Source organism: Mytilus trossulus, chromosome 13, assembly GCF_036588685.1.
Source record: "Mytilus trossulus isolate FHL-02 chromosome 13, PNRI_Mtr1.1.1.hap1, whole genome shotgun sequence".
Lineage (NCBI taxonomy): Eukaryota > Metazoa > Mollusca > Bivalvia > Mytilida > Mytilidae > Mytilus > Mytilus trossulus.
Window position 1 is genome coordinate 49,286,891 of NC_086385.1, and position 24,021 is coordinate 49,310,911.

At 29.7% G+C, this 24,021-nt stretch overlaps 1 protein-coding gene across 3 annotated transcripts in view; it reads right to left on the bottom strand.

The window, feature by feature from the left end:
- Window positions 1–2,526: 2,526 nt before the first annotated feature.
- LOC134695044 (glycerol-3-phosphate dehydrogenase, mitochondrial-like) overlaps window positions 2,527–24,021 on the bottom strand; it is a 50,140-nt gene continuing 28,645 nt past the window's right edge. For 2 of the 3 annotated variants that reach the window (XM_063556217.1, XM_063556218.1), the window contains exons 11-17: window positions 21,389–21,523; window positions 20,659–20,837; window positions 18,641–18,772; window positions 15,874–16,032; window positions 14,983–15,168; window positions 13,917–14,015; window positions 2,527–5,586 (exon numbers count right to left, since the gene is read on the bottom strand). In XM_063556217.1, the coding sequence (XP_063412287.1) occupies window positions 5,473–5,586; window positions 13,917–14,015; window positions 14,983–15,168; window positions 15,874–16,032; window positions 18,641–18,772; window positions 20,659–20,837; window positions 21,389–21,523 (1,004 nt within the window). In that variant the 3' untranslated portion in view covers window positions 2,527–5,472. Of the gene's footprint in view, window positions 5,587–12,115; window positions 12,214–13,916; window positions 14,016–14,982; window positions 15,169–15,873; window positions 16,033–18,640; window positions 18,773–20,658; window positions 20,838–21,388; window positions 21,524–24,021 lie in introns of all 3 variants that reach the window. The other variant, XM_063556219.1, reaches the window with a different exon arrangement.

Sequence of the window (24,021 nt, forward strand, 5' to 3'; positions counted from 1 at the left end):
CAAACAATATGACAGTCGTTATCCATTCGTTTGATGTGTTTGAGCTTCTGATTTTTCCATTTGATTAGAGTCTTTCCGTTTTTAATTTTCCCCGGAGTTCAATATTTTTGTGATTTTCCATTTTACATGGCATTATTTTTTTTTACAGATTATTGAAGACTTAGCTTAAGCAGAATTTTGGATTTTTGATAATAACATAATCATTTGTTTTTTTACTGTAAAAGTATTTTATTGTTGTCAAAACATCAATGAATACCTTGTGATGATTATAAACAGAAAACTGACCATTGTCATAAAACACTCATTAGTTTGTTATACATCAGTTTATATATCAGTTTTTCAAAAGTCAATAAAACCCCATATTTACCGAAACAAAAGACAGTAATTGTTTTATTCCATAGTCCGAGAGAAGAAAATGTATCTAATGACAAACATATACCAATTTTTTTTTACATGAAACATTTTACCATAACGTTGCATGTAAAAGCACGTGACGTTTAGCGCGGTGAATAACACTTTCTCAGGTGAATATGCTATTTTATTCAAAATCCAATTCATATATAGAAACCTTCTAAAATAATACCAATATGGAATAATCTCAGTCATTTTTTTCTAATTGGAAATAATAAAACAAATTTATAAGTGATGTTAACATTATAATTAATACAGATATTAAACTTCATATTGTTATTTCGTTTTATAGAAACACACAGAGATGTATACCTTCAAACCCGTATGATGTTTAAATGTAGTTGTTGTATTCAATAGACTTTTTACTTGATAATTAAATTTTATAGGTACAATGTATACGTAAAATATATTGCAGATACGTGCTAGAATCTTTTGTGACTTCGTGTTTTTATTCTCAAAATGTTTGATTTTAGTCACTTAATAATGACATTACAAATATAATGTGTAATTCAATGCGAACTGTTGCAATTGATGTGTCCACAACTTTCTCCTCAATCTATATCTATAAATTATAATTGGTTTGCATGGTATATAGCTGTTTCATCCATACATGATTTGGGATATTTGAAACCTCTATTATTGAACATGGAATTTAAGAAAGAATTAGTATGCTTTTGTTCCATATTCGGTCAGGAGAATATCAAATTATGTAAACAATTATCAGAAAAAAAATTCGTGGACTAGCACTATTAATTGTAACAAAAGCCTAGGCTGCATGTACCTTTTCCGAACTTGTACATTAAAATATGAACCTTGGTCAAGTAATGTAAATGAATTCTATTCAAATTACGAAAATGAAACTATGCATAAAGAAAATATTTTGACAAAGAGCTTTCTCTGTGGTATAAATCTTACTTTTCACAATGATTTCTAGGTAGGAAATTTTCAGACAATTCACATGTGCAGCCTCAAACTATGAATATTTTCCAGAGGAACAAATCTCATGTGGGAATTCTTTAATCGGTTCTTTAAATATATATTAAATTTACCAAGTAAATATTATTCACTATTAATTTTTTCTTTTTTAATTTTTTTTGCAAAATAAAGAAATTGTCATTGCTTTTGTCCAAACTTAATAATATAAATGGTTAATTTTTTTAGACTGACATGCCGAAAATGATAAGAAATTCAACAAAAATATGTGAATCATTGAATTTTCACAAATATCTGTGTCAATAAATTGGATCGGAGGAGGTCGTTAGAGATAGGAGGTTAGCTTTCTGTATATCTGACATTTCACATTTAGGGCATGGCAGAATAATGAGTGGAAGTAAAGGTGAAGGACTGGATATGAAAGGCAGCGATTTGGATATAATGTTTATTGATACTGCCTTAAAGTGTATGAATCAGCAACAGACGTAATTTGGGATGGTCGAACGATTCCCTTAATTATGAATACGGAGGAGACCCAACCATGTTTTACACAATTACGTCTTCTATTCAATTTGAAGCATATCCATCGCCACTTGTAAAACTAGTCGACCACATTTTGCAAACTAATCATCTTGGATGTATGCTTTCAAGTTAACAGTATAAAATGTTCTATTTGTCGTTTTGTACTGGCAGAATAAAAAAGATAATGAAACTTCTTGGTCCATACCTTAGATCATTTGGATTTCGCAAATTGCCTCAAATGTGACCAATGGATATTTCAAGTACAGCCATGGTTTAGCAGACCACGAAGAACATGGCCTCCACCCGAGATCGTTTCAAAAATAATATCTTTTGGGGTGTTAATTGTCCCAATTGGCTGCAAAGGATCCATAAATGAAAATCTTGAATGGTGAATTTCCTTTCCTGTACCAGAAAAGTTTCTTTTATATTCCTTCTGTCATACACAATTCTTATGTTATGCTATGTTAAAAATCTTTTAAGGAGAAACATAGTTTAAATTCTTATTATCAATGTAAAAAGTGTTATTGTGAAGTAAACCTGTACATAGAGACAAAACAGAAATTTCCTTCCAAGTCCACAAAACAGAGGTTCAGTTGACAAGCTTTGTTAAACTTTTTGAAGAGCCATTTTCTTGTATAGATTGTTAATAAAACAGACACATTGTCTACTAAAATAATAATTTATTAACATAAAATGTGTGTATAAAAAGAACAGTAAACTACATCAACATATCATAAATAACAAATATGATGGATATCATTTAAAGTTTGTAGTCATTTTATAAAGATAGTATGATCAGTTTAGGAAAAAGATGTGTTCTTTCAAACCAACCAACAGTTCACATTATCCAACATTTGATTAATATCTTACAGTATATAATAATGGTCTAAGTTATGAGTTGAAGTGTTGAAGTTCTAAATGTTTAAGCATGTGCATGACATAGATTCTCTTGACACATAGATATAGTTAAAAGAAAACACTGTGTTTTGCTGAAAATTTATGATACCTTAAGAATTTAATACGAAGATGCAGTTTCTGAAATTACAAAACTAAATATTTGATTTGATTTTATAGATAGGTGTTTAACGCCACTTTCCACACTACTGTTGTTGCTATGCTGATGCTGTTAGGATTTTTTTGGTGGAGGAAGGAAGTACAGGATTCAAACTCACAACCTGAGTGTTGACAGACTAGTGAAACAGTAGTTCGACTACTCAGACCACTTGACCACTGAGGTCCCCACAATGCACATGAAGTTTTAACATAAATATAAATCTTTCCTAAATGTTGGTTCATTATTGAAATAACATTTCTGAGGATTTGTGAGTAAAAGATGAACAATCAAATTAAACATGTTATAAAAAACAAATTTCTTATAGGCTTGTATACATAATTTGCTCAAAGCATGATAATACAATGTATCCTTAATAATTTAAAATTGGCTCACACAAAAACAATGGAACATATGGTAGGTCAGTTATACTGGTCTCAATAAATGGTTTGTAAGTTTTTTGTTAAATGAAGAACAGACAATAACATTATGCAGAATACTCTCATAAACACATAAAGTAAAAGAGAAAAAAATATAACTCTGCACACACACACACACAATGATCATTTATGTATTCAAACTCTTATAGTACTGAGATTACATTACTCATCAAAATTAACAAGAGTGAAAAAACTGAAATGTTTTGTCAGCATTAATGACTGTATTTGAATTTTGTGTTTTAAAAGATCTTTACTGGTTAAGGTATAACATAGACATAACATTATTGAGGATTAATGAAAATGAGGTTCACTTCATAAGAAACCTGCCAATACAGACACATTACACACATTCCACTCACTAAAAGAGTCAACATATTAATAACAGAATCTGAGTAAAAGACCCAACAAGAAAACCTTAACATTGGTCACTAATCCATAAAATCAGTATAACTTCATACTCTCTTATTGTTGTCTAGTATCACGTCTTAAGGATGTCTGCTTGTCATGTTTTGGACTTTTTGTCAGATTTTCGAAATCCTCTGGTTTTATCCATTTGAATGCCTTAAAAAAAATTTGCCCATGAACCCTCATTTTTCTTTTTATAAACCTTTTACATGTTTAATTATTAGCCATTTGTAAAAGTCTTATAAAATCTTATTAATTTTTTAATACTTTTTAAGAACTTTAACTGGTCTATAATAAAGCCATGTAGAACATGTAGAATCGAGAGAGAACATTTTCCCCCCAAAATTTCAATGGCTAATATCTCAAAAACAAGCACATTCACTTCTATATTTTATTTGCTTTTTTAATTCCCTATCAATATATACTTGTGTCATGGAAATCTATTTATTTTGAAACTCAGGGCCAAAAAATTATTAGTAGATTAATGTGTGTGTTGGGAGTAAAATTCAAACAGCCAAGATTCTAAATAGTAAATACATTCACAAAAATTGCTAGAATATTTAAATCTATGTTTACCTATATATAAACAAAAATAAGGCTTACACTTATTAGTTAAGCTAAGACAGATGGAAGAACAAACAGACAAAATATTTCGTATTGGAAAGACCCTTATTTAATGGCAAAAAAAAAGAAAAAAAAAGACATGAAATATACTCTACAGTATATATATATATAAGTATAGATTTTATGCATTTCACCTTGTTTATTCACATAAAAATAAATCATTAACACATTCAATAATAAACAAAAGATAAAATTAATAAAAAAAAATATTCTCCTTCCAGTTCCATTTTTTTTATTTTAAGCAAAACTCACCAATAATATTAGGCTCATACTTGTGTACTGTAGATGAGTGTTAACTCGATAGAAGAGTCATTGGTGATGCTCAAAGGCTGATAATTTTTTTTACTCCAGATGTGTGTTGGAGCTTATACATGTTATAAAAGAGTCATCGGTGATGGCACTGATGCTAAAATTAAAAAGATCAGGAATTATTTCTGTGATCTGTTTATTGGTTTTATATACCATTCAGTGGTTTTTGTTAATGTTTTACAAGTTTTTTAGCCCAACTGAGGCATCATGCATACACAGTTGCATTTTCTGGTGATTTATTAAATGGATTTTAAACTGCATTTTCATTCCAGTGCATCTATTCAAGCATAACAAATATACCTACATCAAAATTTGTTTTAAAATACATATACAGTACATATATTTCAAAAGCAATAAGAACAAACAACATCGTAGATTTATTATAATTTAAAGAGTACTAAATTTCATGCATTTTAGGCAAAGTTCAGTAGTGAAAATAGAGTTTGATATAAAACTCATGTCCTTTTGGCTTGGCACACTATTAAATAATTTATTCTTTGAAAAAACTATTTTTTCATCAAACTGTATTGATATAAGAACATGAAGAATGGCAAAAGCAACATAAATAAAGTTTTAAAATATTGTATATTTTTTTAAAGTCTAACTTGATTTCATTTATTGGGTATGTGCCCAGATTAACAGAAGGTCTTTTTTTTCACATATCTATAGATTATTGTGTACTTTTTCTATGTGACATAACACTGATAACAAATAATAAATAAGATGACAATAATACAACTACAAGGTCAAGGACAGATCTTTAAATTATTATGTTGACTACACTCCTCCTCCACTTCTCTCCACAGGAATACGGTCCAACTCGGAACTCTTCAAAACAGCCTTAGCAAATCGTGAATTAGAGACATTACCACTTTTCAAAGCACTCATTAACTGTAAAATACAAAAAAAATAATATGTGAATACAAATGCTATCTATGATTGTGTGAAAATTTTACTATCATTTTGAAAATGTAAAGAGTACTTTATAACAGATTAGATATAAAAAAAGATCTTAAAACATAATAGCTTATCAATGCTTGATAGCATGATAATGAGAACCTATTAGAACCATAAAATCAGACAGTGTACCATCATTTTCTTAGCCAAAAAACCCTGATCAGACCAAACAGCCATCATACATCTCCTCTCTACAATTCAGGCAAAATAAAAAAAAACAAACCAAACCCACAAAGTAATTATAAATAGTAAATTATTGCACTATAATATTGTAAATGAAATACTACAAAGCTTAAGCTCACTAGTGCAATTTATATTTTACTGGAAAAAGTAAAATTAGTTATTCTTTTAATTTCATAGCAACAACAAATTTCATACAGAACATCAAAATAATTTGCATGAAAATATATGTGAATATCATCCCTCAAGGAACATACATTGCAATTGTAAGCACTTGCAATAGAAAGCCTGACTCTTAACAATATTTACCACATTTTAAGCAATAATATTATAGTTCATCATTGATCTCAACGAGATTGATTTTCTCGCTTGAGCCAGTACGATAATGATAATCTGTTTATTGCTACTTGACCTATGATGACGTTGTCAATGTCATGTCATGTCAATCTCACTAGCAATATAAAGCTTGACTCCTGACAATATTTACCACGTTTTATGCAATAATTTTATATATATAAATGTATATGCATGTATACAAATACTGTATGGGAAAAAAAATCAAATACAAGAACATGTTCTTCTCATCAATATTATATCAGATGTGCATAAATATTGTACTCCTAATTTCAATCTAATTAAATGTAAATTTGATCCTCTCATTCCATTTTAAAGTTTAACAACAAATATATACTGAATTCCACGGATTTTTCTAAAAAGAAATTCCCTTATCAAATGGTAAAATCAGAAGCTCAAAAACATCATACCAATTGAAAACATCTTGGTACAGGCATTTCATTATGCAGTAAATCGTAGATTAAACCTGATTTTATAGCTATGTAATCCTCACAATAGACCACTTTCGAGTTCATCCGTCAACGGAAAAAACTCTTCAATTATACGTGCCTTTATGACGTCATTTACCAGATAGAGGGGGTCGCCTGTATCCCTGCACTATTTAAGTTCATCAAGCGTCTTGGTGATTGTCATTGTGCAGGATAAACTAGAAATAATGGTTGTTCTGTAGGTACTTAATGACAGCAATACTGATTGTCAATTTTAAGAATTCAATTTGCCGAATAATTCGTACAATATAGAATTATAGTTTTCCAACCACTCGCTCAACATTGGAATGGAAGTGATGACGCCCCTAAACACACAAATGACATTCACTAAAACCAGACTTTTTGACGGAAATGCATCGAACTCGAAAGTTGTCAATTGTAATATGTTACACACCTTCAGAGATTTTGAGGAAACCATTTACATGTAAAACATTTAACAGTAAAACAGATCCATGTGTGTTAATTAAGCAAGGACACATAATTTGTATTTCAATAACACTGTCTAAAAATTAGTTCCATACTACAGGAATTATGCTGCTATTCAATCAAAAATAAGTATATTTTTTTAAGGAATATTTCATTGAATAGATATAAGTACATTTTATTTAAAACTTATAAATTCATGAATACTGTCTTACATACTTTCAGGAGTAAGTATAAGAGTAATACATAGACGTAGACAAATATATTACAGTATGTTCCTGTGAATACAATTCATTTCGATTGTATATACATGTATTAATCTATTTTCAAAGAAACTGCTCACTGTTGTACCTTCAGTGAAATATATAAAATAAAAGCTTTATTTTAATTGCCTTTCTGATAAACGCATACTCAATATCTCTGCATTAAAATGAACTGTAGATGAAATTTAATGAAATTTAATGAAATTTAATGAATTTTAATGAATTAAAATTAATTTAACAAACCCTGAACATAATCGGATACAACTATCATGTGACTGTCTTTAATGTAATGTCTTTAAGTACAACTATCATGTGACTATGTCTTTAATGTAATGTCTTTAAGTACAACTATCATGTGACTATGTCTTTAATGTAATGTTTTTAAGTACAACTATCATGTGACTATGTCTTTAATGTAATGTCTTTAAGTACAACTATCATGTGACTATGTCTTTAATGTAATGTCTTTAAGTGCAACTATCATGTGACTATGTCTTTAATGTGATGTCTTTAAGTACAACTATCATGTGACTATGTCTTTAATGTGATGTCTTTAAGTACAACTGAAGTAATTTATTTAAGGTGGTATCCAACACTTTCACTAAAAATTAATTTGGCTCGTTTAATTTTCATAAAATTTTGTCAAAGTACTTATTTTGACCCTTTAACAAAAATATAAAAATTTCAAAAATTTTTAACCAACTGTTTTGTCAGAAAAATTACACTGGTTATATAGCAGTTTGACAAACACCAATTTTGATCATTTAGAAGCTTAATATTCCATTTACAACACAACGTAATTAAAACATTTAGCTGACTTTACAGAGTTATCTCCCTGTAGTGTTGGGTACCACCTTAACTTAAGCTTGGGCCAATAAAAAAAATTTCCTAACAATTATATACTGTAAATTCAGGATTGTTTGTGATGTTCATCTTATTGTGAAAATCTTGAAGGTATTATATATTTATAACAGTATGCATTTTTATTTTGATAAAATAATTGATATCCAGTCTTTTGTAAAATTGCACTAATTTATCTATCATATTTGTATATTGGTCGCAAGAATTTAAAGCATAGATCAACCCAACCCATAACAAATTGAAAAAGGAAATAAATAAATCAATCAAATAAAAAGGTAAAAGGATCAACCAGTATCATGTTTTAAAGACATTTGAATGTTATATATAACAAAATTTAAGGTACACACCAATTAAACTGAAATTCAAATCATAAATATTCAAATGCAATTAATTAATAATTGTGATTCATTCTAAAATTATTATGCATAAAAATACTAAAATATCATTATTATATATACTTATGTATAAAGATGAGTCATATAGGAAAGAATTTATTGATTTCACCCCATTAAAGATTATGTAACAATTTAAAATAGTTGTCAAATATAGCCAATATTTAATGTTTCCAAAACTTTGAAATTTTAGAAATAATGTTTTTCTTCTGACACCAGGATTAGATCATTTTTGCTGTATTTAGCCAAAACATTGAATTCATAAGACCCAATGCAATGAATTTAAAATATTGAAATTGCAATGAACTCATTTATTTGTGTTGATATGAATGTTCATGGATTGAGGATGTACTTTTGTTGATATTTGATTTCTTGTTTTTGCCAAAATTAGCAGACAAGTGAGCGCTGCATTGAACTTATATATCTTTTTGGTAAATACATATAAACACCATTTATACTGCACTCGTTCTATTTGAGCAGTTAAACAAAATGCGTTGACCGTATATTTCTATGTCATATATACAGTCACTGACATGATATCACTTTTCCTCATGAATATTTAAATAGAAATTGCAGAAATTATAATTAATTATTCATAAGACCTATTCTCCGCCTGCATGATATGAGGCCTTTTCATAAATGGTGGAAGTCAACGCACAATTATTGTCTATAGCTATATACACACACATTGCTATCTTATAAATAATGATGAATCCAAAGTTGCGAAATAAGAGTTTAATCAATTCCTATCCCATATGACTCACATTATACTGAAATTTATAAGCTGTAATAGTCTGATGGATTGTTCAAAAGAAGTAATCACGCGAAGGTGCATTCAATACCGTAAACGAGAGTTCACGATGACGTGGTAGTCCTCCCTCTTCCTTAGACAATTTCTCGAGTTCCTCACAAACTTTTGCACAATACATCAACTAAAACATTCAAAACTTGGCATAAAATCTTTCCAATGTTTAATCAATGCTTCTAAAAGGGGTAACAAGGGTTCAAAATTAAAGGTCTCCAAAATCATGGATGCTTTTGAATACCTTTTTATAATAATACATTGAGAACTTGATGGATCTTTCAAATATTCAACTTGCTTTTATTTAGAAAACTATATGCTCTGAAAAGCTTCCATGAATTTGTTGGGAGGATAATAAACATACTGTAAATTCAGAAATTATTGTGCACTTTTATTATTGCAATTTTGTCATTTTAAACTTTATATAAATGCGATTTTAATTTTTACGATTTATGGAAAAGACATGCTAATTCAGTTAAAATATTACAAAATGCAAGTTTTAATTATTGCGTTTACAAATCTGTCGCATAATTTGCAATTATAAAAACACCTTGCAATAATTTCTGAATTTACAGTACTGTAAATTCCGAAAATTATTGCAAGCATTTATTATTGCAATTTGTCATTTTAGGCAAAAATGCGATTTTTATCTTTGTGATATTGAGAAAAATCCTGTTTAATTCATATAAAAAATTTCAAAATGAGAGTTTGAATTATTGCCTTTATAACCCTAACAAAGTTTTCGCTATGATCAAAACATCAAAATAATATTGTGTTCATAACCCTATCAATTTTTTCCCTATAATAAATTTACAGTATAAAAAAATGTACTATTTTGAACCCCTGCTACAATTGAAATTGTAAGCATGTCCTGAAAAGGAACTCTCAAGCTTGCCCTATGTTAGAATCCTGAAACAATCAACATCAATGAACCTAAATTAAAACAAAAACATAACACAAATAAGACATAATGTATGAAATTATAAAGAACAGAATATTACAAATAAGTAAAACAGTAAAACTAGTTTTGGCTGTTCCATTAAAAATTGTCTTTCCAAGGTCCATTGTTGTTTTTTAATAAATGGAACAGCCTGTATAATGCTGAATTAATTAAGGCTTAATTTTTTTAGTCCTTCATTAAAGGAAGTATTTTTTTCAGATTCTGAGGTAATTTATTCATTTCTATCTTTTGACAAATTATTAACAGTTTTCCTGTGTTAACTTTTGATCAAAATCGAATTTAAATATCAAATTTACTTGCTGTTCTCAGGTTTTTCCATTAAAACAATAATTCATTAATATCATAAAGTTGGAAAATAATGAGATGTAGTATGACCACTAATGAGACAACTATCCAACAAAGTTGAAGTGGATGTAAGCAATTATAAGCAACTGTACTGCCTTCAACAATGTCAAAAACACTATAGTTGGCTGTAAAGGGCCAAGAACTGAGTAACATGAAACAATTCAATTGAGAAAAACTTTCAAACTAATTTATAATGAAAGTTAGTATATTTGAACATCATTAAAAAACTCAACAGTAAAGACTTGCAGCAAAAAACTTGGTTTATCGTCAATAACAATTCAATAAAGAACATGTTAATTGCCCGACTGTGAATTCATTCCATATCTTTATCATTCATAAAAAAATGCAAAATTTTTTAATCTGCAATTTTATTTGTTTTGCTAGTAAGCTGTGCATGAACAATTCATATTTTTGCACAAATTTATGTAGGTAAGCCAAAAATCCAAATGGATGCAAAATACTGACAATATCATTCAATAATCATTATATCATTCTAAACAAAAAAGTATATTTTTGCAAATAACATTGTTTTAAACATGTAAGCAAAAATTTCAAAAATTATTTTTTAAATTTCAAAAATTTTAAAGGCAGATCTAAAAGCAACAGGTTAACACCTTGAATATTGTGTCATGAAGCATAAAATATGTAATTCCCAAATACTATATGTATACTATATACAATAAAAGAAAAACACCCACTCAATTAATGCCTTTAAAGTGAGAATTTCTACTGCATTTAACTTTTTAAAAAGTGATTGAAATGAATAAAAATTTTGAAACAATATTTCATCAAATATGAAATTCTGTGAAAGCAAATATTTAAAAAATTTCCATTTTTAACCAAAGGAAAAATGTTGCCTTTCTACTTCTGTTCTTTATAGTCTTCTCATTTTCCTTCTTTACCCTTTGTGTAATTTATCACGTCTTAACTATTATTTTATAACTTATTTCTAATTATATAAAATGCTGACTGTGCACTGCCTACATGCTGTTTTACATTATAAGTTAAAAGCTGTGCATTGGGTAAATAATATAGAATAATAAAAAATATATCTTTCAGTCCAAAGGAACTTATATTCTGAGTCTTATCTTTCCTATAGTCTTAACAAGATTGATTGTTGTTTCTTAAACAAACTGCATTCAGGTTTTAATTGCCTTTAAATAGATGATATGAAGAACATATGTATAAATATATATTATTTTTTATTCATTCAAAAACATGCTTAAAAATGCACAAAATTATGTCAGCTTAAAAAATGCAGCATTGCTTTTAAGAAACCATTACAGCACTCAAACAATGTAAAACAGTATGCAGGACCAGCTTTTGACTACCGCTATAAAAATAAGCGAATGACTTCACAGTTATAGACTTGAAAATGCAAACCAGTGCCTTACTCATGGTCGGAATCACTTAGTAGTGATTTCATCTTGTACACAGACGATTTAATACCATAAACAGGATTATTCTTGTGAGATTTCAGAGAACTCAACAGCTGTAGAAAATAAATAAGATTTTTTGTAAGATTTCAGTGCAATCAACAGCTGTAGGTAAATAAATAAATTCCAGTGTAGTCAACAGCTGTAGGAGAAAAAAAGAGCATAAGTTACTGTGGATTCATTTTCCCCATAGATTTTAATTCAACTAAACCACAATTTAAAGTTGCAAACAAATTATAATTCTTCTAAAGCCTTTTATACTAATTTCTATAAAAACCTTAAAATAAAAAGTTCATCAAAATACAATATTCCCTCAATCCATTAAAGTTCATAGTTAGTACTATTAAAAAATGAATCCACATAGTGTGAAATTCCTGTCATTGATTGCCATTTCAGAATCTAATGAATTCTAGGTAATATTTTCAAAAAAGTATTTTGCACCGAAAGGCTGTGATTGGCTTACGATATCCAAAATAAGTGAAATTACATCAATGAATAGTGGTTGTCTTCAACACAAACAATAAGATAACCGTTGGTCCTCTAGATGCTGAAATGGCGAATAAGGACACACAATTATATAACGCTGCTTAAGTGACCACACAACAACAAAATACCAAAACTGCAAATAAAACATTTATTTAATATTCAATTCAATCATGAACTGATGATATGATTATGCACATACTGTTGATTCATTTAACTTTTGGGGGTGCCAATTTTTATAAATTGAAGAAACATAAATTTGTCATGGATTTTCAATTCCTGGTATTTCCCAAGTCTACAAACAACATGATAGAAAATATGCTGTTCATTGACCTTAACATTTGTGGTTCAAATTTACCTTTGAAATCAACGAAAATGTGTGTGTTACAATAAATAATGAATCCTCCATTAAAAGAAAAAACAAATGCTTTCATATGTTTATGATAAGATAAAGAATACTTTTATAAAAAATTATTTACTTTTTTTCTATCATACAACAGTAGTCCTAAAAAGCTTGGGTAAACAAAAAATTAGAGTTATAGATATCTATAGAATCATTGATAGATTAACAACATAAACCTTAATTATTATTAAAAGCATGGTACAAATATACCCACACAAATTTTGTTCGAGCTATGTATATATATCCAAGAGGAATGTGTGAGATCTTTTGTGAGGTATCAATCAGTGCAAACAATAAGTTCTGTGGATGTGAGTGACACAACAACAACTCCTTACTATTGGTCAGAATGCAGGGATCTTATCCTGTAAACAAATGGCTTTAATGCATGGTCTAGACCCTCACAGTGAGATTCCAATGCAATCACAAGCTGCATAAGCTGCAGAGAGATTAAGTCAGAATGAGCTCAAAAATCACAAGCTTCATTCAATCGTATCTATAAGTCAAACACATATAAAATTTGGGGAATAAAACTAAAATTTGAGACTGAAATCAAATCTAGAAAACTAAAGAGACCACTGTAGCAACTAAATGGGGTAAATGGATACTACATATGGACGAAATTCACAATAATAATGCCACAAATCCTTAGACCAAATATTGTTGATCTCACTTTTAAAGTTAAAAGGCAAAATAAAAGTTTTTATTGGTTCAAGCTCTAAAATTCGGAGCCCCATAGCCATGTTTCACAATGACACACACTACAAAAAAGTGTACATGAATGAAATTAGTAGTCACTGTACACAAAATACACAATGGTCACTGTACACAAAATACAATAGTCCCTGTTCAAATGTGGTACAAATAAATACCAACCTGGAGAAATTCTCCTATATCTACTTGAGCATTTTTGTTGAGATCCACCTCATTAAGGATATCATGCAGCTGATCTTCTGTTACACGCTCACCAATTTTCTGAAATCAAATATACATTACATAGTAAGAAAATATAAAATATATGTATGTTTACCAGGTTAAGAAGCAGGAAGACAATCAAGATTTTTCCCTTTTTTTCTCTGTTCCTAGCAAGTATAAACAATTTAGATATTTATATATATAAGTTTATTAATTCTCAACTAATTAATTTGATATTTAACAAAAACAAAACGGCTTACCCACGAATTGCAAAAAAGGACCCAAATTAATTCTGGCCTAAAAAACCCTGCACTTTTGCTATTTGTTCAAAATAAAGAAAGAGTTTTATTTGATAAGGAGGCTTTATTTGTGTACCATTTAATTTGCCAAAAAAAATTGTCAATGCTTTATAATTTTTAGTAAATGTTTAAGGTATAAGGGAAATAACTCTAAATAAATTATCGATACTGCTATTGAGATAAATGCAAAGGTGTGATGTATTACAACTCCACTTTACAGTGCATTATTTACAGATTATTTTATAGTCTCAATATTTTCTGTTTGATTAAAAGTTAATGCTAAATTGAAACATTTATCTGAATGCAAAAACCAGGAAAAAGGAAGGATAATGAGCAACAATTGTATTTTTTTGAAGATACTAGAGAATTTTATTGTTTTAGACAATGTCTTCATCTTCACACAACACTGTATATAATTTGTTCTTTATTAAACATTTTTATCAATATCCACATAAATTAGTTTCCCTGGATTAATAATGTGTATCCTCTTTAATGTTAAGGTGGTACAATACACCTTGACAAAAAATAATTTGACTAGTTTAATTTTCCTCAAATATAGACAAAACATTTGACCAATCACTTACTTGGAAAAAATTTCATTGGATTTAGTTTGACTTTTGATCATTGTAATTGAGAAGCTTAATATTTCCTTTACAATGAAACATGATTAAAACATTTAGCAGATTTTACAGAGTTATCTCCCTGTAGTGTTCCATATGTGTCCTTACCTTAAAGTATCTCCTGAGATCATTAACAGTTATAAAACCTTTGTTTTCATAGTCCAGTGATTTGAATCTCTTTACATACATATTGATTTCATCCTTAGTAAAGTTGATAGGAACACTTGACGTACCAGCACCTAAATCTAATCCCATTTCTCGTCTCAAGAATTGTTTGGCATGCTCCATTTCTGCCTGAAAACATTAAAAAATGTTTACACAACTCAATAAAACATGATTTGAGTGACTTCTAACAGATCAACTGGTTTTTTTTCAAAATGAGGCCCTCTGAAGTGTTTTATAATTGTTAGATGAAAATGTATTATGGAGACAATTTTTCAGATTAAATAATACATTTTAACTTGAAGTATAATTGAATATAAATGATCTCTAATTAGTTGAATTTAAACATGTGTTTTTTATAAGGTCTCAGAATTGTTGCATTCACAAAGTGTTACTGACACCAAATTCTAAAAAGGTCCTGCAACTCCCTTATCAGGTAGAATCAAAATGGCAAAATATCCTATCCAGTATGAGAGCTTTCTGTAAAACTGGACTATGCATTCATAAGATAAGACTTTTAAAGTGGTCAAAGTCTCATAACTTCAGTAAAAAATATAAAATCAAACTGACAATATAATATGGTAAAGATAAAATAATTTCTCGGGGGATATTCCTACCAAGTATGAAAGCTCTTTAGATCCATAACAGTTTGTGAGTAATGTTTTTGATTCATTATCATTCATTACCTTATGACTTTTTCATAAAAATAAATGTGGAAGACATGAAGGATAATTTGCGGTGGATCAATTTTGTAGTATATCATCTGAATAATGCAGAATTTCTTAAAGTATGTTAGTTGTGGGGGCATTAAGAATTTCAATATAACAGCCCCTTTACCTGTTGTCTAGATTTACTCCATTTTAATTCCTCTGTCATTATTTCAATGATTCTTGGAAGGGCTTCTTCCGCAGCATGTACATTACAGAAAGCTAATCTGGTTCTTCTGGCTAAAATATCTACTGCCCTACATGCATACTCTCTCACTGCATACCTGACCTGAAATATACTAACACATGTACATTACAGAAAGCTAATCTGGTTCTTCTGGCTAAAATATCTACTGCCCTACATGCATACTCTCTTACTGCATATCTGACCTGAAATAAACTAACACATGTACATTACAGAAAGCTAATCTGGTTCTTCTGGCTAAAATATCTACTGCCCTACATGCATACTCTCTCACTGCATACCTGACCTGAAATATACTAACACATGTACATTACAGAAAGCTAATCTGGTTCTTCTGGCTAAAATATCTACTGCCCTACATGCATACTCTCTTACTGCATATCTGACCTGAAATAAACTAACACATGTACATTACAGAAAGCTAATCTGGTTCTTCTGGCTAAAATATCTACTGCCCTACATGCATACTCTCTCACTGCATATCTGACCTGAAATAAACTAACACATGTACATTAAACAATCAAAGCAACAATAGTGTTACCGGACCTGAAGTAGTAATACATGTAGCTCTGAATTTGACGTCACTTAATAATTAGCATTATAAATGACTTATATCTCCTGGCTGACAGTCAGTATTTATAATTTAATGTGCTTCAATGAGTGTCGATATACAAGTATGGAAGAGCAAACTGCATGTATCTGGAACCATTTGTTTAACTTTTTACAAATCTCAGAAATTCACTGTACATAGGAGAGAACTCTTTATGAAACTGTTAACAGATAAGAACCAAAATTTGAGAATTACCTCACTGTACTTCCACCTGACTTGATGTATAATCTTATTAATTTTAGATGCGGTAGCCATAAATTGCCAATTGAAGCTGGTATATTTTTTAGTATCAATAGAGCTGAAAGAATTTGTGATCTTTGTAATAAGCAAGAACTGGGTGATGAATTTCATTATATATTTAATTGTAACATTTTTACTCAACAAAGACTCAAGTTTATACCTGATCATATATGTAAAAACAAAAATACTGTAAGCTTGTCAAATTTAATGAATAGTCAAGATAAGTATGTACCTGTTGGGTTGGCAAAATTTTGCAAAATTGTTATGTCTGTATTTAAATGATAATATATGAATATTACTCTTTCATCTGCATACACCTACTTCATATGTATATATGTTAGTTCATGCATTACTATTGTTTTTAAATTTATTGTACTATTATGCCTCATGTGAGGCCTTTAGTGAAATAAAAAGTTTCAAAAGTTTCAAAGAAACAAGGAATACATAGTTTATACTTTTATACATTTTCTGCAATACTCATATTTGGCTTTGCTTATATGAAATAAATTGATCTTGATTGATTGATTTATTGATTGTTTGGTGTTTTAACGCCACTTTTGAGCACCACATTTAGGCTATTTCGTGGCAGCCAGTTTTTATTGGTGGAGAAAGCCTGCGTGGCCAGAGAAAACCATCGACTTTCTATAGGTAAACTGACAATCCTAGTCAATTAAGATTGAAGTCAAGTGCATGAGCATGGTACGAACTCAGTGTTGACTGGCTGGTGATTACGAAGCCCCAATTTATCTTGAAGATAACATGTACATCTATCAACTACCAAAAATTCTAATTTATAGTAAAACAAAATTATTAAAAATCTCTATACTAAAATATTTTTGATCAACTAATATCTAGAACTAATTTCACCTTGTGTAAGAATCCAGGTTTTTGATTGGTTGATAGCCATTGTATTTTTCACCAATTTACTGTTATCAAATGAAAATCGTTGATTTTTTAACGCCGCCGGGGTATAAGCAAAAAGGATATGCCTTTTTTACCATCTCTGCCGTGGTATTTGCCAAAAAATACTCTATCTGACTGGATGCTTGTAAGGTCATGATCATCACTGCATTTTTGAAAGTTAACATTCAGTGTAATTAAACAGATATAGCATGTTCTTCAGGGGTAATTGCAAAAATAACCAGTCTTGAGAATGAATTTCCATGTCTTACAGATTACGAAATTTAACATTCTCTTGACTGATATTTTTCGCAAACACCCCTCTTGTTTTTAATTCATAGCAAAAATGGGACAGTTCCAGGTTTCTATCATAATTTGAGTAGTTATCTCTTTTAGATTAAAGATTGAACATTTTTTGCATATATATTATCTTATATACATAAGTACGTCTGAGTCAGTGACAACCCTACAACAGATGTATCCATCGGATCGCCATCAATGATGGTGATACATGGCTGTGTACATAATGTATATACAACTCGTCTAAACATCAACCCAACAATGTTAGATCTGTAAATTTGCTTTCGCAAATTTTTGGTTCTTCCCTCGCCGGGATTCGAACCCATGCTTCTGTGATATCGTGACACCAAATCGCCTGCACTGCAGCCGTCCCGCTAGACCACACGACCACCTGAGCTCTCACTATATATATATATTTTTGTTTTATCACGGAATAGAAGTTCATTCATAATATAAGTTCCAAATTGAAACAATATTATGTAATATTATTTCCACTGGAATAAATATTACAGTAAATGTTCCTAACGGTATAAATGTTAGAGAATATTTGTTCAAACGGGAACAGATAGTATGACATTGTTTATAACAAAGTTTCCATTGGAACGTATTGGAACAAATATACGTTGACAGTTAAACTCTTACTTCAGCCTCTAAATATGGGAATTCTTCATGTAATCTTTTACCCGACACTGGCCATCGTTTACCAGTCAGTGTAGCTAACTTTGCAACTTTAAAAGCTTTGTCTCCATATGTGCTGGCTAAATGCTTTGCTACCTAAAATATAAATAGAGAAAATCAGACTGATAAATGTTAAAACATGCAACCAAAAATTATAATAAATGAATTATTGAAATATCCAACTGACCAACATATTAATAAAGCTCAAGTAGCAGATTCATTTCTAATCTATATAACAGATATTTATGATAGAGCTATTCCAGAAAAAAAATGTATAGGGGGGGGGGGAGGGGGGTTGAAGGCAGTTTTTGTCAGCACCCGCCACCCATACAATTGTAATTAAGAGTTATAGTGCATTATAGTGTGAAAAGTTGCTCTGATACCCATCACCCATGTATTATTAATACAATGTGCCTTCCAAACCCCCCATACATTTTTTTTTGGGAATAGCCCTAACAACAAGAGGGTTCAAAACTATAGTTCCTAAGAAATTACATTTCAAATTTCTTTAAAGGCAAAATACTTCTGAATATGCTACAAAAATGTGTCAGTCTTCCAAGGAATTTGTGTGTTACATGTGCTGGCTATCTCCAAATTATAAACTAGATAGCAGAAACTGTCAAGGATTGTTGTGTGATTTTCTCATTGTTGAAAGCTGTACAGTTGCCCATAATTGCTTACATCAACTTTATTTGAACTTAAATGAATAGTGTTCTCATTCAGGCTATCATACCACATCTTTTTTAATTTAAAAAAGTCAACATTTTGGTTGCAAAATGCTAAAAATCATTGAGATCAAAATTTAAAAGGCATTTGCACAACTTCATGTCCTGTAGAAAAATTCTTATTTTCAAAAGATGCGGATAAATAAACTGATATAACATGTATAAGTGAAAAAAGCGAAGTCCATTACTTGGTATGGATATCCAATCAATCACCAGACCCTTTTATTCCTATTTAAACATAGGTCACAATATTTTTTTTGTTAAATATAGACATACAAAGTTGTATTTTTACTTGTTTCAATTGTTTCATCTTTTGTCACGGTGTGACCTTTTATAGCAAACTTTATGGCAGAGAGCCGTGGTGTAGTGGTTAGTGCATCGGACTACTAACACAAAGGTTCCTGGTTCGATTCCCGTTTGGGATAAAAATTTCAGAAACTCAATTTTCGGCTCTCCCTTGACACCATTTGCGAGTATGGTCTTGAGGAAACAATGATAGTCCGTCGGACGGGGACGATAAATGGCTGGCCCGTGTTAAGAGAGAGCCACATCTCTTGCACGTTAAAGACACCCTTGTAGATTTCGAAAAAGAGTAGGCTAATGCCGCTACAAGGCAGCACTCGCACCCGCAAAGTGGAAAGGGATTAATATAAGTTGCAAAACTTGTTTCCCAATCCACTATAAATAAATATGTTTAAACTAACTTTATGGCATGGGTTTAACTTTTGCGCATTGTTGAAGACCATTCAGTGACCGATTGTTGCTTACATCCATATCTTTTTGACCAGTGAACAGTTGTCTCATTTGGCAATTATACATAAAAGATATAGGAAGATGTGGTGTGAGTGCCAATGACACAGCTCTCCATCAAAATCTCCTTATTCATTTAAGGAATGACTGTAATATTTTTTTTGTCTATGAAGGAATAACACAAAACAAATTGGTGCACACTGATCATGAATAACGCGTGTAGCAGGTTATCTAACAGTGTGCACCACATTTTCTATGTTATTTCAAATAGACAGAAAAAATATTACAGTCATTTCTTATAATTTAATTCTAAATTCCATTTTAAACCGTAGAAAACCATGACAAAACGTTGATGACATCACGGTCACATGACTAAATTATGTCTATGGGCTGATAACAAAATAACGACAACCAATCTGAAGATGCGTTACATCCAAAATTAAATTATATAATGAAAGAACAGATTGATGTACTCAGGACAAATAAAATGTGTGATGACACCATTACCTCATTCTCCAGACCAAAATCTTGCACCAATCTGATAAACAATGTAGGGGACCATCCATGAGCACCATCTAACATTAGACCCTTGGTCCGACATCCTGAGGTGGTCTTTAGATTGCAAACATCAATTGCTTTGTTGACTGTTTCTTCAGCCATGTGTCTGTAGGTTGTCCATTTACCACCTATCAAATAAAACAATATAAAATCAAGGACCAATACAACATCAAATTGTCATGCACATTTGGACCTTAAAAGGCAGTTAAAAGCTCTTGCAGTTTTTCAATCTTCTTAATAATTTGGTTCAGTAAATTTTTCAGAATTAATAATTTTTGTGGTGTACAAATTTTTAGGGTTTTGTGTGTAACTTTGACCATTACTTTAAGATTTGAACAAGTTACAATTTTCCCATCGACTTGAATGCAGAATTTCTTAAAACCACAAAAAATGCATCTTTGCAAATACAATTTTCCTTAACTTTTAAAAATTAGTGTGAAAAGAAAAGAAAAGAACAGCGTTCAGTTATAATGTTCTCTTCCTATGTACATGTTTTTTTTTAACTTTCATTTAAATATCCTACAAGAGACGGCTATGCCACATCGTTTGGTCTCCGGTGGATAGTTGTCTCATCTCAGATATCTGTGTGGGTCCATTACAATTTTATCAGTTCTGAGATTTCTATAATATAATTGCAAGCTATTGAAAAAGAAACAGATTTGCTTGGGTCCAAGCTTACCTGCTATAGTTATTAAATTGTTTTCTGAGATTTCTATGATATGATTGCGAGCTATAGATTGAGTATCTGACTTGTTGGGGTCCATAACTAGAGGTCTGATTCCGCACCAAGCTGACAGCACATCACCTCTTCTTACTGGAAAAACAAGTATATCAATATTTCAAACTTTTATATTTTCAAGGATTGTTATTTTAGGCATTTTCAGTGCAAAAACTTTTTGTGCTGGTGTTAAATTTATGCATCAACAACAAATTTGCACATCATGTCATTTTATGAATACTTAATATATAAATAAGGGAAAATAAATCATGTATAAAACATTTCCAGGACTACAGAATTTCATTACTGGTACTTGTGTAACTGAACAGTATACATAGGAACTTCTTTTTTGCCCAAAAGAATGTACCACTAGGAAGACTCATAAAAAGCTTTTGCTGACAATTGGAAGTAAATTCCAAAAGTAAAACTTTCTTCTGTTTTAAAAAAAAATCAAAATAAAGAGGTTTGATGCATTATTTAGAGATTCATATGCTTATAAGTCTTTTAAGAGAATTATTGATATCAGAGGTTTTTCTTTATATCCTGGTACAGTCATTCTAAATTTCTCTTTAAAAAATGCTACACTTTAGTTGTAGATAACATTGTATTATGAGGGTAGTAATGCCCTTTACCGTCAAACGGCCATTTTCAGCTACCATTAGAAAAAAATAGATAATCTAATGATAGATTAGCTAGGATTGCTTCCCTTGATTTAAATATAATTGATTTAAACATCAAAATGTTGGAATTGAATTGAAATGCTTGTAACAAGGGTTAATTTATACAAACAGTGTGTACAATTTAACACTGTTATCAGTCTTTTCTAGCAGTATTTAAAGTACAAAAATATCAAAAACAAAGGTGGCTGTGTTTGTGAAGTACACAAATCCAAGTCTAAATTATCGAATAATTGGACAAATTTAAAACAAAATTTGAAATTGGAGTCTCAATTCATACATTTTCTTTACAATGAAATAAGCTGGACATTTAATAACAAAACACAGGAGTGAATTAGCTTCATACATGTCATTACTAATTTAAAAAGCTGACTATCTAAATAATTTCTTTTTTAACATTTTTCAATAATACCCTTAATTAAAAATTTTGAAAGTTAAAATATTAAATTGGATTACAATAAGTTTAACAGCATAAAAGAAAATGCTATATAAAAAGCATCAATAACATAATTATATAAAATTGTACAATATGATAATTTACATGAAGTTAAAAAAACCATTTATGATTACTATATTATTAAACAGATTGATCATGAACATTTTATGACATCCAAAGTAAATACTTTCAATAACCAATTTTGTTATAAACAATAAACAACCTACAGAAATTAAAACTTTAATTTACCTTCCATTAAAAAATAATCAATGATGTATACAAATTAATTACAATGTTTGTGATAGTTTGTCTCAAGAAAACTTGACCGACAAGGATAATACTCCAGTAATTAAAGAGTTATGATAACATATATGAGTGATCCTGACACACTGATCAGTGACAAACATAAGTTATACTTGGTATATATACTACATATTGGCTTGTAATGTTCATCAGTTCCAATACAAAGAATTCTAAGGAAATCATACCAAGGTAACATATCAACTTAAAATTATCGTTAAATTTCAAATTTTATTGTAAACTTAAATTTAATATAAAGTTGTTTTTTTTATTCATTTCATTCTTTTTTAAATTTACTTTTTTCTTTCTTTACCTAGTCTAATACTTTTTTTCATATATTCAATCAAAAAATATTTTTAAAATTTTAGTGTAAATTATAATTAATTTTTTCATTAAATTTCACTTAATTTTAATATCAAGTCATTATTTTGTTTCTTTTCTTTTGAATTCACTTTATAAAAATCCTTTTTCTTTTTATTAAACATCTTTTTCTTTTTATTAAACATCTTTTTCGTTTTATTAAATATCTTTTTCTTTATCCATTTTAGAAAATAAAGTAAAAATTACTTTTAAAATTAATATATCATTACAATATGCATTTTAACTATTGGAAAAAGATAAATTAAACATGTTAATTGACAAATATATGTATAATTGACTTCTATTTAAAATGATTTAATAGTATAACATAGTATGTTATATTCTGTGACTCAGGGTGAATCTTAAAATGAAAACTAAGCCAGCATTTGATTGGCACATCTTTGTGCAGGCTTTAATTCCAATGTCTGAGCGAATATGTGTTAGTGAAATGTTGAACAACCCTTCAACTATTAGCTTTATTTAAAAAAAACAAAAAACTTCTACTCCTTTGAGAAGTTATTTATCAGGCCAGATAGTTATACCTGTGTGGATAGATATGATTTGGCACAATATATGCATGGGCTTGAGATACACTGCCCATGCTATTTTGTGTTTGACCATATTTATTTCAATACCATCATTGGACAAGTGCCCTTTACGTAAATTATAATTTAATTACCAATCAATGTTAACTTTAAAAGGTAATTATTCGTTTATACAATTTTTGCTGTAAAACAGTATCTACAGCACATCAGCCTAACTACAAGTAATAGATATTGTATACATATTCAAGATGACCCAGCAAGGTAATTGTTGTTTGC